Raw genomic sequence first — 20,925 nt, 5'->3', positions numbered from 1 at the left:
ATTTTTAAAAAAATATATTTTGCTAGAGGCTTGGCATCGAATTTGTCACAACTATCATTTCCACTGTTTAGCCAGAAATTTGCTGCTTCCCCGTAAACAAGTATATGATTTTTGATTTAAAGGCTGGGCAATAAATAGAACTGCTTAAGATTAGATTCCCGACAGTAAGGAAACAAGCCCTTTAGCCCAACAAGTCCACACTGACCCTCCAAAAGGTACCCCACTCAGACCCATTCACCTACCTATATTTACCCCTGACTGATGCACCTAACACTATGGGCAATATAGCATGGCCAATTCACCTAACCTGCACATCATTGGACTGAGAGGAAACCAGAGCACTCTGAGGAAACCCACATAGACACAGGGAGTTTGTGTAAACTCAACACACAGTTGCCTGAGGCAGGAATCGAACCCTGGTTCCGTGAGGCAGCAGTGATAACCACTGTGCTGCTGCAGCCACCATGCTGATAATGTTCTTGCTGGGATAATGAATGGAAGAACCAAGAATGTGTTGACTCAAGATTCATGTTTGATTTTTATAATCCTTCGGGTTTATCACCCAATTATTGAGGCATCAAGTGGCACCGAAGATGCAGAAGGCATTTTATAAAACTCTTAATTGCTTAATATCTGGTGCTACTTCATTCAGTTTGGTAAATATTGAAATTGGACATGGCTAATGGAGTCCTGTCCTTATGGAATGCATGTCAATTTACAAACCAAATAGATGATATCAGCTACCTCTTTGAATATGTAAGAATTATGAATTGGACAATATACCAGGTCTTAAGGTATGAATTGTGTCACAAAACTCCTCCATACTTTAGCACTAATTGGCAATTTAGTTAAGCAGCTGCTGTACTAGTTGTCATGAAAAATACAAGGCCTTTTGCTGCATGGAGGCTACAGCTTCAGTTCCAGTATAAAATCCATTAATGGGACAGCCTCTCCTCCTGCAGATTGATTTCCACTCTGTAATCCTATAATTTATGCATTAGCCTGTATGCTTCTTAAAAAAAATTAATAGATAAACTGCAAATGTGGGAACCTGAAATGAAAACACAAAATACTGGAACTGTGCATGAGGCCCACCAAAGGGAAAAGAAAAGCAGGTTGACATTACATACAGGTGAGGCCACCTCATCTAACTTTTTTTTTCTTTTCCTTGCCTCAGGACCTTATCAGTGTAGAGCTCATAAGTACACCGTTTACATCTTGATCTTTCAGAACACCTGCTGAATGTAGCTCAATATCTCATACAACTTGGCTGCAAAACAGGAGTTTACTTTTATGAAATCTAAAATTGGAAATTCCCGAGGCACAATGCAAGGCAGCAAGAAGGTACATTGAGGAGTAATGACAAATTGGGTCTGTAAAGAGAGGTTTAAGTTAAGACCTTGAGGGCATCTGTACCTGCCTAACACTGAAGCAGCACAGTCCCAGACATTCATTTGTAATCTTGTTAGATTTCTAAAGACCTGATGTTGAGAATTCAATAGGTTTTGATCTCTTTGCGGGACATTTTTGCTTCATAGATTTTTAAAGATACACTGACGCTTTTTAAACAAAAACTGACAATCATTCTGAAATGTATGTTTTATGCAAGTGAACAGTTGAATGGGAAAACCAATATAGCGACTAAAATTCGTTCCAAAAAAGTCAGCAATTTATTTTTGAGGGCTGTGTTCTCAGTTTTGCTTTATACATGCAATAATATTGAAGGTGGAGAAATTCGCCTTTGTTTTTTAAGTTTGTTCTCAAACATTCTCACTTTTGGACCACAGCCTTTCTGTGCAAATTCACCCTCCATGGGTGAATCTTGAGCTTTGGAACTCTTTCCCAGGCCCTGATGCCACTCTTCCCAAAGCTTACACCTGGATCTTAAAATGAGCAAGAGACTGAGACCTTCACAAATTTATTTTTGACTGAAGATCTTAACAGATAATTTGAGGAAAATTAAAATTATTCATTTTATTGTGAAATCAAATTTGGTAGTTTATATTTTAGAGTACAAGAAAGAAAAATGGGGTATTTAAAAAAAAAATGCGAATAATTTCATCAGCATACTTATTTTTCTTTTCACGCATTTTCTAAACCGCAAAAGAATCTTGTATTGCCTTTAATTTGTTATTCATCTTAGCTGCATTTTTACTGTTTGTTCATTTCATTCCATGGCGTCCGATTTTCTGTCAGTTTAGATTGACCTAAATAAAAACAACATGTTCAACATAACTTTACTCACTAGATGGCCTTGCACTTGGGAAGGATGGTGCTGAGTGGTTTTCTGTTTTTAGTCAAAATCTACAACTTAGAAAGTATATTGCAGAAGCTGCTTAAAGTAGCAGCTTAAATGTTTAAATATAACAAAATTAACATTCATGATATTTCTTCTTTTATTAAAATAAAATAAAATAAAACCAAAAAACCAGCAATCCATTAAAATTAAATTGGAATTTTTGGAGACGTTTTTAGTCGCAATGTTTTTCCAGCTGCTGTTTGGAACTAAATGTCTATTAAGCCTTAAATGTCCTTTTTCAAGAAATCATGACAGGTAAGTTAGATCTCTCTTCCTCTGTCTTGCTCTCTCTTATTCTCTCCCTCTCTCTAAAAATAAATAAAATCCAAGGCCAATTTATAAAAACAAAATATGAAAATTCCTCCAATCCCGCAAGGCAATTAAAACCAGTCCAGGAGAACACATTGACCATGGCTGATTTCTGTCTCAGCTAGAAGCCAGTCCAGATCTCGTTGTTGACTACAGTGGACTTCTATTTGCTACACAAGTAAGAACTGAGCTCCCAGGCTATTTGGAGAAGGCCAAGCCTCCATCGGTGAATCTTGAACATTGGATATTTTTCCCAGGCCTCGAGTCTTTATTTACCTGTCTTTTATATTTCCTCTCTTGAAATTGAGTTTTTTTTTCTGATTTTACAATCCTGGAAAGTGCACATTAAAATGATTCAGTATCATAAATAACATTGCGTGAAAAGTTGGCTGTTTGCACATGGATGGTGAAATTTGGAAGATAAAGTAATTGCAAAACTTTATGCATTAATACATTAATATTTTATTGTTTATCACTATCCAAGACTGCTTTGTTGTAATCGTTTTGTACAGTTCAGTCTGGCCATAACCCTTGGCTCGACTGTCTATCAAGTGTTTATCTAACTCCAGCTTGAAAATATTCAATTACCCTGCCTACACGGTTCTTTGGGGAAGATAATCTCAGAAGAAATTTATCCTCATCTCCATTTAACACCTTATTTTCACTTTGTCCCCTAAATCAAGTCTCCATCACCCAAAAGAAATGTCCTGTCAGCATGCCCTTAAGCATCTTTTGCATGTTTTCCATTAGATCACTGTCATCCTTCAAGACTCCAATGGATGCAAGCCCAAATTTATACAAATTTTCATCATAAAACAAGTTCTTCATCCCAGGCATCAGTTGAGTGAACATTCCGTGCATTAATTTTAATAAAATTAAATTCTACATAAATAAGGAATGAAGTTGCCACTGTTCCAGAGCTAACAGCATTGCTGACTGAGTTTGACTCAAGGGTCATCATTCTTCAAGTGAGGGGCAGGGTTGAGAAGGCAGGACTTAGTGATCATCTCAGCTGGTATGGGAATTGAACTTGATGCAGACATCACTCTGCATCACAAAACAGCTATCCATCCAACTGAACTAACCAACTGCTGTGGTTCTGTTCGCCGAGCTGGAAGTTTTTGTTGCAAACGTTTCGTCCCCTGGCTAGGCGACATCATCAGTGCTTGGGAGCCTCCTGCGAAGCGCTTCTTTGATGTTTCCTCCGGTGTTTATAGTGGTCTGTCCCTGCCACTTCCGGTTGTCCGTTTCAGCTGTCCGCTGTAGTGGTTGGTATATTGGGTCCAGGTCGATGTGTTTGTTGATGGAGTTTGTGGATGAATGCCATGCCTCTCGGAATTCCCTGGCTGTTCTGTCTGGCTTGCCTGATGATAGTAGTGTTGTCCCAGTCGAATTCATGTTGCTTGTTGTCTGCGTGTGTGGCTACTAAGGATAGCTGGTCGTGTCGTTTTATGGCTAGTTGATGTTCATGTATGCGGATTGTTAGCTGTCATGAACATCAACTAGCCACGAAACGACACGACCAGCTATCCTTAGTAGCCACACACGCAGACAACAAGCAACATGAATTCGACTGGGACAACACTACTATCATAGGGCAAGCCAGACAGAGAACAGCCAGGGAATTCCTAGAGGCATGGCATTCATCCACAAACTCCATCAACAAACACATCATCGACCTGGACCCAATATACCAACCACTACAGCGGACAGCTGAAACGGACAACTGGAAGCGGCAGGGACAGACCACTATAAACACCGGAGGAAACATCAAAGAAGCGCTTTGCAGGAGGCTCCCAAGCACTGATGATGTCGCCTAGCCAGGGGACGAAACGTTTGCAACAAAAACTTCCAGCTCGACGAACAGAACCACAGCAACGAGCACCCGAGCTACAAATCTTCGCACAAACTTTGAGAACTAACCAACTATTTGATTATTTGCATCTCACTGTCAATTTTGGGCTTGGGGGTTTTCAGGGGTTGAGGTATTTTAGGAAAGGATCTTAATTCGCACAGCTGGGGACAAGTATTTTTAATCAACTGGTCTTCAGGCATGTTATAAAATAGAAATTTATTGTCATATGTACTTTTACATGAAAATTACAGTGAAACGTTTTATTAGTTGCCTACCAAAGAGACTTTATTAATGTTGTGGTTCTGTTCGCCGAGCTGGGAATTTGTGTTGCAGACGTTTCGTCCCCTGTCTAGGTGACATCCTCCGTGCTTGGGAGCCTCCTGTGAAGCGCTTCTGTGGTCTTTCCTCCGGCATTTGCGAAATGAGGGACTTGAGCAGGAGGGACATGAACCTGATGATCCAGATTTAGGGACACTAACACGGCACCACAAGGACCTCTAAATTCTGACAGCTGTTACTGTGGGATTTGAACTCCTACACTGAGAGCATTAGCCTAGGCTTCTGGGTTACTGGTCCTGTGACATTGCCAGTGTCCCTCCCATATCTTTCCAGAGGCTGTTTTTAACCAATAATTGTTCCTTGCAGCACAATGATGCAATTTGTAATCATTTCATTGCAGTTAACATTATATTCTTTACTTATTGAGAGTTTGTAGATTAAATGAAACAATATTCAGATTATGTACTTTTTTTGTGTAAGAATGTTTCTGAATTTAGTTTGTATGTAAAGTTGTGTAGCTTGTTGTCTAGCACTTAAATCTGCACTGAACAATTCATGACATGTGGGCTGTGTGGTCGCTAATGAACAAGGATTGATTCAAGTCTGATCTGTTGTAACCTGTTTATTGTTATTGATTTTCTGACTTCTATAGGATGAAAAGGTAAACATTTATTCCTTGATAAACCTTGGGGATAATTTTTGTTTCCATTTTGTTCAGTTTGGGCAGTATAAACCCGCATATCACCAGATGCTTAGAAGTTAGTGGTATAATTTACAAGCCATATTCTTGGTCAATTGTTCATCATCAATCTAGGCAGACATTTTTTCCTCATGGGAATGGGGTAGGCAATTCCACCTCTTGGATCTGCTCTTCATCATGAACTGATCTGTAGCTTATGTTCCCAGCTAATGGTCCTACTGGACATTTGCAACTCAGATAAAATTCTTGATAATTTTTTTTTAAAATTGTTTCGTTGGTTAACATGGTTATTCGCAAGGTTGCAGATTTCCTTTTGACAACAGAAAAGACACTCGCACAAAAGAAATGTTTTTTAAAAAAAAGCAAGCTACGTAAATGTCATAGATGATTAGCAGATGCAAAGCAAAGTTTCATTCCGTTTCTTGATACAAGTTGTAGAGAGTCTGGTCCAGACAAATGATACCCCATAACTTAACATTTTCCCCCTACACCCACCACAAGTCCTGAAGAAGGGTGACACCCAAATCATTGACTTCTCCACCACCTGATACTGCCTGGCTTGCTGAGTTCTTCCAGCCTCTTGCCAGTTTCTTGGTCTTAGCCTGTGGAGACAATTTGATGAATTCTTCCCAAACTTGTTGACATAAATTTTTCCAAAAATCTGAGAGTCTAAACTTTCACAGCTGTAATAACTCATCAATTTCTACCATACTATTCTGGTTTGGAAATTTCGTAAGCTAAATTCAGTTGTTGAGGCCCACTAAACTACTCTTAGTAGAGAAACTAAATTGGTTTCGAGACTCTCATTGATGTTTCTGGAACTGAACTGAGAAACTTGCTTCTGAATTGAATGTTTAAAAATCCATGCTCTTTCAAGAATCCTCTGAATTGTGAACAAAGCTAATTGCCTTAAATGTTTACTTGTCATCAACCCCCAACAGTATAAAAATCTTTTCATTGACACCGCAAGGGTTTGCATCAACTGCTCTCTGACATATATGGGATTAGGTCACCATTAAAGGACTTTCCAACCATTTTTGGTTAATTTTGTGAAGGGGTTTCTTTAACAATGTTCATTATGCTACTATTTTGAAATGCAGCCTCCAAAAATGATATTAGTACATATAAACTACAGTGTTCATCAGAAGCTTAACTCTCTACTTTCTAGACTTTGTTCTGTACCTCTTAATATTCTTAAGAAAAAGAAAATCACTTTTTTTTAAATGAGGTGGCCTCGAACAGAAGCTGCTTTCATTTGGAGCATGGAGAAAGTGAGGACAGAAGATGGTAGGGCTCAGGCAAAAAGTGTGGTGCTGGAAAAACACAGCCAATCAGGCAGCATCCATGGAGGAGGAGAGTCGCATCTCTAGCATATGCTCTTCTGCCCCTCGGATGCTGCCTGACTGGCTGTGCTTTAAAGCACCACACTTTTTGACTTTCATGTGGAGCACATGAACATGCAGTTTTTAAATATGGATTTGAAATTAAACATGTATGATTATCTTTGTTGGTGTTTCCCAGCTGAAGTTACTATTGGACAGGTTGAATCATAAAATGAAATCCGATTTGTTTGATAATGCTTTGTGATTAATGTGGCAGTATTTCAAACAAAAGCACATGCAGATTTAGTTTTAGCAATGAAACAAAAACCAAAAATTTCACAGAAAAAATAAAATAAACCAATCCAAGCTATTTAAATAAAACACATTTTAAAACCTTTCCAAATGAAGCAAGATAAAGTCCTATCTTCTCCCCAAAATTATCACTTTGCAATTTCTCAGAATGAAACAAGAAAAATCCCTTCCCTGCCCAATCCATAGATTGATTTAACTGCGTTCTTCTCCCCCCCCCCCCCCCCCCAAAGTTCTGGTCCATGAAGTCTTTTCCTTGAATTCTCTTGGATTTTCTCTGCTTGGAATGACTAGTGAGTTAATATATTCCTTTTAGCTGTTCTGAACAAGCACCTTTTTTTTTGATGTTTCTCAGAGAAACTATTCTTATATCTGACTTTAGTCAAGTTTTTAAACTGAGTTCAGAAGATATTGATTAAATTAAAAAAAACACCTGCTCATAGTTTCTGCCAATTGATTATTTTATTAGACTCCTGTTGTAAATCCTCATAATATAAACAAGCTGCCTTTAACACCCTAGGAGGCCTTTAGTAATCTGCTCCCTAACGTGTACTGATTTTGAAAAGACTGACCTAGTTATTTATTACACCAATTTGTTAAAAATGACTAACACCTATATGCTACCAGTTTGAAATTCAGCTCCTAAAAATAATGTATATACATCACACACTATTCATCACAACATACAATGAGCTGCTGCGTTGGGAAATGTCCAGGAATCTGTAGATGTTTTGGCAGGTTGAAGAAGCAGGAACTGGAGTTTTAGACCAAGATTTAGATGTTTGCTGGCATAGAGTGGTGTTTGAATTTCACAGCCTAGATCTTTATGTCTCTCTCAGGTTTTCCAGTCTGACTGAAGACTTGACTTGGAATCAGGCAGGGAGTATTTCAGAGCAAGCTGTGAGGCAAAGCAATGGTGGTCTTTTGCATGATGGGGGCAGTGGGCTTCAGATGGAGATATAGGGTTGGAAACCTGAGTGACCAGAAGACCCATCCAAGCACATCTTCTCCCCAAAACTGCTTGCAAAGCCTCGTAATGTATTCTTAGCTAAGTATCCAGATATTCATAAACTATTGAAACAGCCTGCACCCCAAAGAAAATGCTCCATTAACAACTCTTACCCTGTGATCTAATATGCTAATTATGCAGTGTTTATTTATGCACAATAAGTAGGTTTCAAATGCTTGTAGCTTCTGCTAATAATAATTGCCTAGATGATTGTTAATTTTTAAGTCTGTAATAAAAGCCATATTATTAAAGAAAGTGTGCATTTTTAAAAGCTTTTTCATGCAACTTGTTGTTCCTGAAGCATTCATTGGTCTGTACAAAATATAGAGAGCATGAATGGGCACAGTCATGCTACAGATTGGCATGGAGGGTGGAGAAGGGCATAAAGTAGCATAGATGGTCCAAGGGAGCGTGGTGCTGAGAGGACTAAGGACTATGCCATATTTTGCTGTCATTATTACCAGACTGATTTTTGTAGAGTCTGCTCCTACACCCAGTTCTTGCAGAAGCAGCAGGCTCTCAAGCTATCTCTCGCATTCTACCCAACTTGAAGGTGAACATCACATTCTCTCTCGATTGTCTTTTCCAAAAATATGAAGAATTCTTAAAATTGTTTGCCTTGATGGGAATGGGTAGTCACCATCGTGCTTTAGGTACACATTGTAATGAGCTGCCCCATACCATGTATTGTGTACCCAAAAAGTATACTAATCTTCTGCTCAATATTTATGCTTTGTTTCTCCTCGAGCTGGTATCACTTAAAATGAAAAGTGATATTGAGTGTATTCCTGCTCTGTTACATTTCAGGTGTTCCAGCGAATATAGCTGACTTGAGGAATCTGGAAGTCATGAATGTTTTCAACAATCAGATAGAAGATCTTCCAACACAAATAAGCAGCCTACAGAAACTGAAGCATCTGAACCTTGGGTAGGTAAATTTTAATGGCCAGTTGAATTGCAATATAATGAGTTGGGTCAATAAAGAAGTAGGAAAAATGAGAAGTAGGAAAAATGCACAGGAAGTAGAAGTGGAGGAGGTGTTCCCAAATTAAACAATTCTTTTCTCTTTAGTTCTGCAAATAACCTATTTTAGAAGATAAATTGCAGATAAGCTACAGAACATGTGAGTATTCCTTTTTTTTTATTCCCAGCCCCTTCCCCAAACATTCAACCACCTCCCCAGCAGCTTCCTGCAAAAAGACACACTCCCTTGTTGAAGAAGAACATTTCAGTTTGCTATGGGTCCTGATCGTATTTTGGCAGGAACCACATCCCTAGCCAGACAGTTTCATGATTATTAGCCCAAAAATGTAGAAAATTACCCAGGAATGTCCTGTCTGCACAAAGCAGAGCAAATCTAAAGACACAAATAACAGCTCCATTGTTGTGGTTCTGTTCGCCGAGCTGGAAATTTTTGTTGCAAACGTTTCGTCCCCTGTCTAGGTGACATTCTCAGTGCTTGGGAGCCTCCTGTGAAGAGCTCCATTAATCTACATTTGATTATTAGCAAAGTTAATGAAGATCTTGCTGACAATGCTATCAAACAGCACTTGTACATCATGTTAAAGAAAACAAATTGCTAGAAAAGCTCAGCAGGTCTGGCAGCATCTGTGGAGAGAAATCAGTTAACGTTTCAGATCCAGTGATCCTTCCTCAGAATGGAATCGTGGGCTCGAAACATTAACTCTGATTTCTCTCCACGGATGCTGCCAGACCTGCTGAGCTTTTCCAGCATTTTTATTTTGATTCCCAGCATCCACAGTTCTTTCCATTTTTATCTTGCACAACATTAGCCTGTTGACTTGCTCAATTTGAATTTAGTCTGGGCAACTCTGCCCCAACCATATCTTCACTGGCTTGATCAAAACATGGACAAAAATGCTGAACTCCTAAGGTGAAATGCCAGTGACTGCCCTTGACATCAAAGCAGCATTCAATCGAGTGTGGCATCAGGGAACCCTAGCAAAACTGGAATCATTAGGAATTTGGTTGACAGGGTGACCTAACACAAATGAAGGTGGTTGAGATCACTGAAGGCTAATCATTTCAGTCCTCTGACAATACCAGATATCGTTTAGTTGTTTTATCAAAACTTTCTCTCCATTGTAAGGTCAGAAGTAGGTTTTTCATGGTGCTTGCTCAATATTCAGCCTTATTCATGCTGATTCAGACACTGAAGCAGCCCATGTCCATATGGGAAATCCCTAAATTACATCAAGGCTCAGACAAATAATCGGCAAGTAGCATTTGTACCTTGAACATTCCACCTCCAACAAGAGAGAACCTGGCAATTAGATTCATTCCTCAACAGTCAAAGGTATTTCCATTTCTGAATCCACCACTATCAACCAGCTGACTTCACCACTGACCGAAACTGGACTATATTAGCCATACAAATACATTGGCTACAATTGCAGGTTAGAGGCTGGGAATTCTGCAGCAAGTAATTTACATTGGATTTGTACCTTCTTGATTGGAATCACAGAGTGTCATAGGAGACTCCGCACTTGCTAGAGGATTACAGCTCCACCAGCTTTCAAGGAGCTTCGCTATCCAGGAGAATGCTGCTCGATGATGGCACATGTGCCACCTTAAAACATTCACTCCGTTTGTCACAGTGGCAACAATATTGCATTACAGTACTTCACCAAGGCTCCTTTGACAGCTTTGTTTTCACAAGCTTCTTCACCTAGAAGAACAAGGGCAGTAGGTGCAGACCATGACCTACAAGCCCTTCTCCAAGCTGAAAAACCAAAACTTTCACCATTCCTCCACTATCAGTGGGTCAAAATCCTGGAACACCCTCCCTAAAAGCACTATGGATCTTTCTACACAACAAGACCTGCAGCAATTTGAGAACCACCAGACATGGGCAAGAAATGTTGGCCTCGCCATTGATATGTGCATTGTGTGGAAAAAGTTTCCATTGCAATTTCTTTTAATCATTTATCCAATCCCCTTTTAATAATAAAAGATTGTAAAGTTGCATTAATTTTAAATACTAACTTCAGTCAAGTCTATTGAAGTCTGCATTTTGATTGTGCCTGTTTCATTTTACTCAAAACATGTGTTTTTAGATGAAAACATTTGGCTAAACAGGATTTGAAACCAAAGGCTTGGTTGGTAAAAGGCTTGCGTTCTGATCCAATATGCAGTGCGTTTCCCTTTCACCAATAAACCTCTGCTCTAAATTTTTTGATCCCTTTCTATCTGAGAATATTTATGGATCTTATGATTTGTTTGTTATCCAATTGGAAACTTACAATTGGACTGTTATAAATGGACATTAAAACTGAATTTTCAAGCAAGAACTATGTTTTATACACTTACTAATTATTAAAATTTAAAATACCCAAGTTGTTTTTCCTCTTCTGTCATTCGTGAGCTATCCGAGAACTTGATGAAAACTGAACTGGTGTTAATTTCCTTCTAACCTGGTAACCAGAAACTGAGACAAATTGCTAACATGGAGCAGGGAGAACTGCTGGGGCCAAAAGTGTGAAATACTGCAGATGCTGGAAATCTGAAATCAAAACAAAATGCTGCAAATACTCAGTAGACTTGGCAACATCTATTCAGATGTTGCAGGTAGGTGATACTTCATCAGAATTTGGAGTGCTTAGAGATGTTTTTAAAGTAAGCAGGAGCAAGAAAGGAATGATTTGCAATCATATAAATAGCACTTGTCTTCACCACTAGACATCTAAGTGATTTTCCATCAATGAAGTACTTTTGAAGTGTAGAAACGGTTGAATGTAGGAAATGTAATGCCAATTTGTGTTCAGCAAATTCTCCAAACTAGCAATATGATTAAGACAATATAATCTGTTTTTTGTGAAGTGGATTTCTGGAATAAATATTGATATAACTTTAAAATTGTGCCGTTGGATCTTTTACTTAAATTTTGAGAGGGGACCTTAGCTTAACACCTCAGCTGAAAGGCAGCACTTCTGATAACGCAGCACTCTGCCAATAAGACAGTGGAGTGTCAGTCTTGGATTTTGTGCTCAAGTCTTGGAGTGGTACTTTAACCTGGAGCCATGTGACTTAAAGGTGAGAATACTACCAACTAAATGATGCCTGATTCCTCAAGCTGTGAGAAAACAAACAGGGAAAATTGAGGCTGGAAAGAAGGACCGATTAAATGACAAAAGGGGTGACCTTGAAAAACCAAAAAAATGATTCTAATGAGATGAACAAAAGATGTTTCTCGGAGGTGTGGTGGGAAGGTCAAATTTCCACCAATAGGTATATCCAAAAATAGGGCCAAGGCTATGATCACAAATTGTGCAACACCATGTTGAACCTAAAAGCAGCAAAGTACTGATTGAAAGTTGATCTGCTATTCTTTTGAGCTTATGCTGACTTTCACTGGAAAGGGTGAAAGGCTGGGAACAGGAAGATCTGAAAATTGAGCAGAGAATTAAATTACAGACAATCAGGTGCCCAGGGTCATGCTTGTTCTGTTATGGTTGATAGCACCTTTTTAGGAATGACCAGGAGACGCAGAGAATTCCTCAAGATAAGGCTTTATTTGCAAACAAAAGATGTGGCCATCAGAGCAGTCCACCGCGAAAACCCACAAGCAGCAAGAGTACACTGATGTTTTTTTTCCATTTTTTTTTTCCTTTTCTTTTTTGTGAACAGAACCCCTGACACTCCTGTTTTGTTTTTTTTTCTTTGCCCCCACACTCCCGCCTAACTGCTTATTTTTTCCCCAGCACCCATGGTGTGTGTGTGTGCAGGTGTGAGACAGTGAGAGACACAAGGTGCACGAATCTTTATTCAATTTCCACCACCAGGAAGATAGGAAACGCCCGGGTGGCCAGTGACAAGCAGTGCCCTTCACAAAAGGCAATGCTGTGTGATCAAACAGTGAAGGGGAGGGCAGGGATTAAATCAAAATAGAGTTGGAGGGGGAAATGATGCACTCCACTCCCTGTGGCGCCCACCTCTCCCTGAGCAACTCCAGGGTGTTGGTGGACACCGCGTGCTCTTTCTCCAAGGACACCCGGGCCCTAATGTAACCGCGGAAGAGGGACAGGCAGTCAGCCTTAACAACCCCCTCCACTGCCTGCTGCCTGGACCTGTTTATGGCCAGTTTGGCTAGGCCCAGGAGCAGACCCACGAGGAGGTCTTCAGACCTGCCCTCCCTCCTCTGTACCAGGTGCCCAAAGACCATGAGCGTGGGACTGAAGTGCAACCAAAAGCAGAGGAGGAGGTTTTTAAGAAAATCAAAAAGGGAGTGCAAACGCCCACACCCAATATACACGTGGTCCACGGACTCCACAGTGCCACAGAACAAGCAGTTGGGCTGGGAGTCCGAACACTAATGTTTATGTTGTTCTAAAAGCCATGCCCTATCTCTGTTACATTAGCATAACCAATCCACTAAGCTTGCATTATATCCACTTAACCAATCAGACTGTGCCACAATTGTCTTCTGGATTGCTGCAAACCATCACGTGCTGTGGTCAACTTTCTTCACCTTTTGTCACCTGACAGGCCGCAGTCACACAAGACTGAATCAAACACGCAACCCAGACCTTATACTTATGCAACATTCCAACATGTAATTATGTACTCCTATTTACCATAGTACCAACATGTGAACATTTTTTGTCAGGTGTACAGAAGTATAGTGACAAGTAGTACAGGCAGATCATAGGAAGCGAGGATGTACAGATCAAAAATACTACAACAGAGACATATGGGTTACATTGCTTTTCGAGACTAGAGAGCCCATTCATCGGTCTAGTAATAGCCGGGAAGAAGCTATTCCTGAACCTGCTGGTGCATGTGTTCTCAATCATCTGTGTGATTGAAGAGTTTGTAGGCGATCACTACATGAAATAGAAGCAGTTGTAGGCCAGTCTGCCCTTTGAGCCCATCCCGCTATTTGATAAGATCGTGGCTGACTTGATTGAGGCCTGTATCTAGTTTGACTTGGTTGACAGTATCAAATCGACTTCCGCCCACCTTCCGAGGACTCCTTCACCCGCCTCCAACACACTCCATCCACCTGGACACCCCGTCCTGGCCTATTGCCCATCCTCGATCTCTTCATTTCCAACTGCTGCAGAGACATTAACCGTCTCAACCTGTCTACCCCCCCACTCCTCTCACCGTCTCGACATGTAGGCCTCCATTCCCTCTGCTCCAATCCCAACCTCCCCATCAACCCAGCGGATGAAAGCGGTGCAGTAATAGTTTGGCACACTGACCTCTACATCGCTGAAGCCAGGTGCCAACACGCAGACACCTCCTCTTCCCGCCCTCCCGGCCATTGGCCGACCCATCGTTTCAGCCTCCTCCTGCCCCACCGAACTCCTCTCCATCTACCTCGATACTGTCCTATACCCCCGGTCCAGGAACTCTCCACATACCTTCAGGACACCACACATGCCCTCCATCACCTCCAAGACTGCCGTTTCCCCAGGCCCCAATGCCTCATCTTCACCATAGACATCCAGTCCCTCTACATCTCTATCTGCCATAACCAGGGCCTCCAAGCCCTCTGTTTCTTCCTCTCCCGACGCCCCCACCAGTACCTTTCCACTGACGCTCTCATTCGTTTGGCTGAACTGGTCCTCGCCCTCAACAATCTCTTCCACTTCCTCCAGATAAAAGGGGTAGCCATGGGCACCCATATGGGCCAGATTTGCCTGTCTCTTTGGCTGCGTAGAACAGTCCATCTTCTGTAGTTACACCGGCACCATCCCCACCTTTTTCCTTCGCTACATTGATGACTGTATTGGTGCCACCTTGTGCTCCCACAAAGAGGTCGAACAGTTCATCAACTTCACCAACATATTCCACCCCGACGTTAAATTCACCTGGACCATCTCTGACACCTCCCTGCCCTTCCTGGACCTCTCCATCTCCATCAACGACGACCACCTCAACACTGACGTTTTTTACAAACCCACCAATTCCTACAGCTACCTGGATTACGCCTCTTCCCACCCTACCTCCTGCAAAAATGCTATCCCGTATTCCCAATTCCTCTGCCTCCGCTGTATCTGCTCCCAGAAGGATCAGTTCCACCACAGAAAACACTGGATGGCCTCCTTCTTTAAAGACTATTGTTTCCCCTCCCACATGATAGATGAGATGCATTGGAGGGCATCTTCAATGTCCCTCACCTCCACCCTCAAACCCCACCCCTCCAACCATAACAAGGACAGAATCCCTCTGGTCCTCACCTTGCACCCCACCAACTTCCGCATAAACCACATCAATCGCCGACATTTCTGCCACCTCCAAACAGACCCCACCAACAGGGAGATATTTCCCTCCCCACCCCTTTCCACCTTCCGCAAAGTCCATTCCCTCTGTGACTACCTGGTCAGGTCCATGCCCCCCAACAATCCACCCTCTCATCCTGGCACCTTGCTCTGCCACCGCAGGAATTGTAACACCTGTGGCCACGTCTCCACCTTCACCTACATCCAAGGCCCCAAAGGAGCCTTCCACATCCATCAAAGTTTCACCTGCACATTCACTAATATCATTTATTGTACCCATTGCTTCCAGTGCGGTCTCCTTTACAGTGGGGAGACTGGACACCATCTCGCAGGGAACACCTCCAGGATACCCACACCAATCAACCCCACCGCCCCATCATCGCTGAACATTTCAACTCCCCCTCCCACTCTGCTGAGGACATCCCGGTCCTAGGCCACCTCCACCGCTGCTCCCTCACCACCAGATGCCTGGAGGAAGAATGCCTCCTCTTCCATCTCGGAACACTTCAACCCCAGGGCATCAATGTGGACTTCACCAGTTTCCTCATCTCTTTTCTCCCCCCCAACAGTTCCAACCTTACAGCTCAGCACCATCCTCATAACCTGTCCTACCTGCCAATCTTCCTTTCCACCTATCCGCTCCACCTTCCTCTCTGACCTATCAACTTTATCTCCACCTCCATCCACCTATTGCACTCTTAGCTACCTTCTTTCCAGCCCCACCCCCCTCCCATTTATCGCTCCACCCTGGAGGCTCCCAGCCTCATTCCTGATGAAGGGCTCCTGCCCGAAACGTCAATTTTATTTATTATTTTTCTTCTGTTCTTTTTTGTGCTCCTCAGGTGCTGCCTGATCTGCTGTGCTTTTCCAGCACCACTCTAATCTTGACTCTGGTCTGTAGCATCACTTTTACCTAGTCGAATCTATCTGTGTTAAACACATTCAATGACCCTGCCGTCATTTCTCTCTGGGTAAGAGAATTCACAGGTGGGGAAGTAGACATGTTTTAAAAATAAACTTTTGGGCTGGATCTTAGCAGAAATCAACTAGTGTCCAATATTAGTGAGTTTCTCTCCGCAAGCCCCAAAGAGTTTTCTCATGGCTCTCTTGCCTCCTACTCCACAATACAACAAGCATGGCACAACGCATTCTCCCATTCTACACTGGTGAAGTACTGGCCTCTGCTGGAATGGTGGATGCTACACATCTGAAACAAAAATCTTAATTGTTGTTGACACTCAACAAGTCTGACACCATCTGTGGGAAAAACAGAGTTAGTTTCTGATGAAGAGACGTCACTCTCTGCTTTCTTCCCACAGATGGCGCCAAACTTCCTGTGGGATCTTGCTGGGTCTCTGCCCCAGGGCCATCTTTATAGCCCAGCTGTGTACTCGGTCAAGCACTGGCAGTCCACAGCTGAGCTGCATTGGTTGTTTTATCTGTTTCAGATGTATCTGACAGGGAATTAGCACCTCTCACTGACTGGGACCTGGAGGCCCTGATAAATGAGGCATAGCCCATGGAGAGTGTCGCTGAGTGCCTGTGGTCATAGCCCATGGAGAGTGTCGCTGAGATGTTGGTGACTGAAAGGTTAGATGAGCAAGTAGTGAGCTGAAGTCACCAGTTGTGTCCCCTGACCTGCAGGTTGGGAATTGTCACTATCCAATTTCTTATCCCACAAGACGGATAATGGGAAACCTGCAGATCAGTGATGTGAGATAATGTGACAGTCGGGGTGGTAATACATGCAAACAGACCTTTTACTGCTCACTAGAGAGGAACACGTCTCACTGTTCAACACTTGGTTGGAAAATGAATTGTTTTACGCTCACTAGTGGAAAATTCCTCACTGTCAATCTTGTGCAACTCTCCCAATGTATCCCACATCACTTATTACCTGGGAAAATTCCCATCCATAGTGATAAAAGTATTTTAGTGCAATTAATTAAACTGCACTTAGCTACCATCCTTAAATACATAAATGGATACTATTTTACTTGAAATAAAAAAGAAACTATTTGGATTATCTTTAGACCATAACATATAGTAGTAGACTGAGACCATTGGGCCCATTGAATCTGCTCTACCATTCGATCATGGCTGATATGTTTCTCACCCTCATTTTCCTGCCTTCTTCCTGTAACCTTTGACTCTCCTACTAATGAAGAACCTATTTACCATTGTCTTTAATGCACTCAGTGAATTGACCTCCACAGCCATCCGCAACAATGAGTTCCACAGATTATCTACCTTCTGGTGGTAGAAATTCCTCCTCATCTCCATTTTAAATGGTTGTCCCTTCACTCCGAAGCTGTGCCCTCGGGTCCTAGTCTCTTCCATTGGTGGAAACATCTTCTACATGTCCATTCTGTCCAGGTCTCTCAGTATTCTGTACGTTTCATTCAGATCCCCCCTCAGCCTCAACCGTGCCTTTCATCCATCTGAAAATTCTTGTAAACCTCCTCTGGAGCCCCTCCAAGGCCATCACATCCTCTCCTTCGACATGGGATGCAAAACTGCTCACTATTCCAAATGTGGTCTGATGAGAGCCTTATACTGCCTCAGCAGTACATCCCTGCTCTTGTATTCTAGCCTGCTTGAAATGAATGTCAACATTGCATTTGCCTTCAGAATGGCCAACTGAACCTGCATTGTAACCTTAAGGCAAACATGAACTAGGACTCCCTTTGTGCTTCAGGTTTCCAAAGCCTTTCCTTTTAGAAATTAGTCTGCACCTCTATTCTTCCTGCCAAAATGCATAACCTCGCACTTTCCCACATTGTATTCTATTTGCGACTTCTTTGCCCACTCTCTGACTCTGTCCAACACCTTCTGCAGCCTCCTCACATCCTCAATACTGTCTGTCCCTCCACCTATATTTGTGGCATTTGTAAACTTAGCAATAATACCCTCAGTTCATTTGTCCAGATTGTATATTAATAATATGAGTCGTTGTGGACCAAACACTGGTCCCTGCAGAACTCCACTAGTAACTGGCTGTTATCCTGAAAAAGGCCCCTTTATCCCTACTTTCTACTTTCTTCCAGTCAGCTGATTCTCTATCTGTGTCAGGATCTTGCTCTTAACACCAGGTGCTCCTTTATTTAGCCTTTATTTAGCAGCCTCCTGTGCAACACTCAGTAAAGGTCATCCAGAAATCCAAATGTATTAGGCCCATTGTCTCTCCTTTATTTAACTTGCTGCTCAAAGAATTCTACAGATTTGTTAAACATGACCTCCCCTTGAGGAAGCTGTGCTGACTCAGCCTTTTTTTACTTTGCACTTCCAAGTGCTCATCCTTAATAATGGACTGTAGAATCTTAAGAGTGACTGAGACCAGGCTGACCAGCCTATAGTTTCTTGTCTTGTTTCTCCCTCTCTTCTTAAACAGGGGTGTTACATTAGCTATTTTCCAGTCCTCTGGGACTCTCTCTGGCTCCAGAATTCCTGAGAGATCACTATCAATACCTTCATAATCTCCTCACCCATCTCCTTCAGAATATCTGGTCTGGTTGATTTATCAGCCTTCAGACCTTTCAGCTTCCTCAGCACCTTCATCTTCTTTTGGCACTACACTCTGCTCCTGGTGTCTTCCACTATGAAGACTGTTGCAGTGTAGCTGTTCAGTTCCTCAGCCATTTCTTTGTTCCCTATTGTGACTTCTCCAGCCTCGTTTTCCAGTGGTCCGATTTCCACTCTTGCCTTTCTCTTGCATTGTTCTATTGCACTGGTTCATGGATGATTTGATATTCGTGACTGCAAATAGATTTGGAGCTTTGAGTTGTAACTTAATCGGTATATTTTGATGCAATTTATTAAATGAGCCAAAGTTACCTTCTCGGGAAGGTGGGTGATTGACCTACAATCTATCAATTGGTGAGAAAAGAACCTTGACTCAGTTGTTAATGTAGTGAAATGTGTATACACATGCATTCGGAATAAAAACTCTATTATTTCTCACCTCTTCCCAACAGCATGAACAGGTTGAACACTCTGCCACGAGGATTTGGGTCTCTACCAGCTCTGGAAGTGCTTGATTTGACATACAACAACTTGAGTGAAAATTCTCTACCTGGCAACTTCTTCTACCTCAGTATGGAACTTTTCATTTTCAATAATTTATTTATTTATTTTTGGTAGCATGCATTGACCAGCAATAGAAGTGAAGTTAGTTAGTGCTCTTGCTAGTTTCAGAATTCGGTCTGTTGTGAGGACTTGATCCTGCACCTGGTTGTCCCTATAGAACACAATTTGAATGGGTGAACATTGCAAAAATTGAACTGAATATATGCACTTGACCTTGTCAAAATACTTCAAAATATGTTGGATCAATTGGTGGCCTACGCTGAACAAATTGCAAATGTTTTCTTATGTCATGTACATTAAACCTTATAACCACTGTGCAACTATTTTGCAAATTCTTTCAACATGTAAATATGCCCTAGTGATTTTTAGAAAATGATTGCAATTCAGAATAGTTTTGTTCTCAGTTATTATCAGATAACTTAAATGATCAGACTTAGGAAGTTTTGTGTCAAATTGTCCTTTTTATTTCTATAGCAACATATTATTGTTTCAAATTTAGCGTCAGTCTTTTCCCAAATTGCAGAAGCATTTATTTTCATTTGTGCATCACTGATTGCACATCCCTAGTTGTCCTTGAACTGAGTGGCTTGCCAGGTACTTTCTGGATGCTGCCTGACCTGCTGCGCTTTTCCAGCAACACATTTTCAGCTCTGATCTCCAGCATCTGCAGACTTCCCTTTCTCCTCAGGTACTTTCAGGAGGCAGGTAAGAGTCACCCACATTTACTGGAGTGACATAGACCACACCTGATAAGGGTAGCAGATTTTCTTCCCTAAAACATCTTAAAGAACCTGGGGTGGATTTTTACAACAATCAGTGGTGGATTGTCATGGTCGCTATTAGCTTTATATGCTAGATTGATGAATTGAATTCAAATTCCATTAGCTATGGTGGAACTTAAATTCATTTTAATAGATCTGAAATTGAAATCTAGGTTCCATAATGGTGGCCTTTACAGCCATCAGCTATTGTTGTAAAATCCCATGTGGTTCACTGATGTCTTTCCAGGAAGGAGATTTGCCTTAATTATTCAGTCTGCTCGATGAGACTCTGACTCTACAGAAAGTTGTTTGACTCTTAATAGCCCTATGAAGTAAACTAGCAAGCCACTTCCTTTAAGGGTAATTATGGTAACGCAAATATTTCTGGCGTTTAGTAATGCCCACATCTCATGAAAGAATAAAGAAAAAAAGGCTGGGGAAGGAGCTGTGCTTTTTCAAAAAAAAAATCCTTTTATAGTTTCAGTATATTGCTGAGTGGTTGATTATCAATTACTGTCTGACAATACAGCACTTTTCTATTGCTGTGGCAATCTGTCATCACTAGCCGAGAGATTTAATCCAGTTGGCTATTAGTAAAGCATAAAATCCAGTTTCTTCGTGCCTGGACAGAAGAAAGCCACTTAATTCTCCGAGAATGAGCTATCCAGTTATGCCCACTCCACTGCTTTTTGTCCATAGTCGTGCACATTTTCACTTTATAAGGATTGATCCAAATTACTTTTTGAAAG

General features: G+C 41.6%; 1 protein-coding gene across 2 annotated transcripts in view; it reads left to right on the top strand.

The window, feature by feature from the left end:
* The window catches only part of rsu1 (Ras suppressor protein 1), a 170,255-nt gene that overhangs the window by 64,100 nt on the left and 85,230 nt on the right, over positions 1-20,925 (top strand). For both annotated transcript variants that reach the window (XM_043690376.1, XM_043690377.1), the window contains exons 4-5: positions 8,890-9,010; positions 19,304-19,422. In XM_043690376.1, coding sequence (XP_043546311.1) covers positions 8,890-9,010; positions 19,304-19,422 — 240 coding nt within the window. The remainder of the gene's footprint in view (positions 1-8,889; positions 9,011-19,303; positions 19,423-20,925) is intronic.

Source organism: Chiloscyllium plagiosum, chromosome 5 (assembly GCF_004010195.1).
Source record: "Chiloscyllium plagiosum isolate BGI_BamShark_2017 chromosome 5, ASM401019v2, whole genome shotgun sequence".
NCBI classification, from domain to species: Eukaryota; Metazoa; Chordata; class Chondrichthyes; order Orectolobiformes; family Hemiscylliidae; genus Chiloscyllium; species Chiloscyllium plagiosum.
The sequence above is the reverse complement of the archived record's forward strand: the minus strand, read 5'-3'. Positions and strand labels throughout refer to the sequence as shown.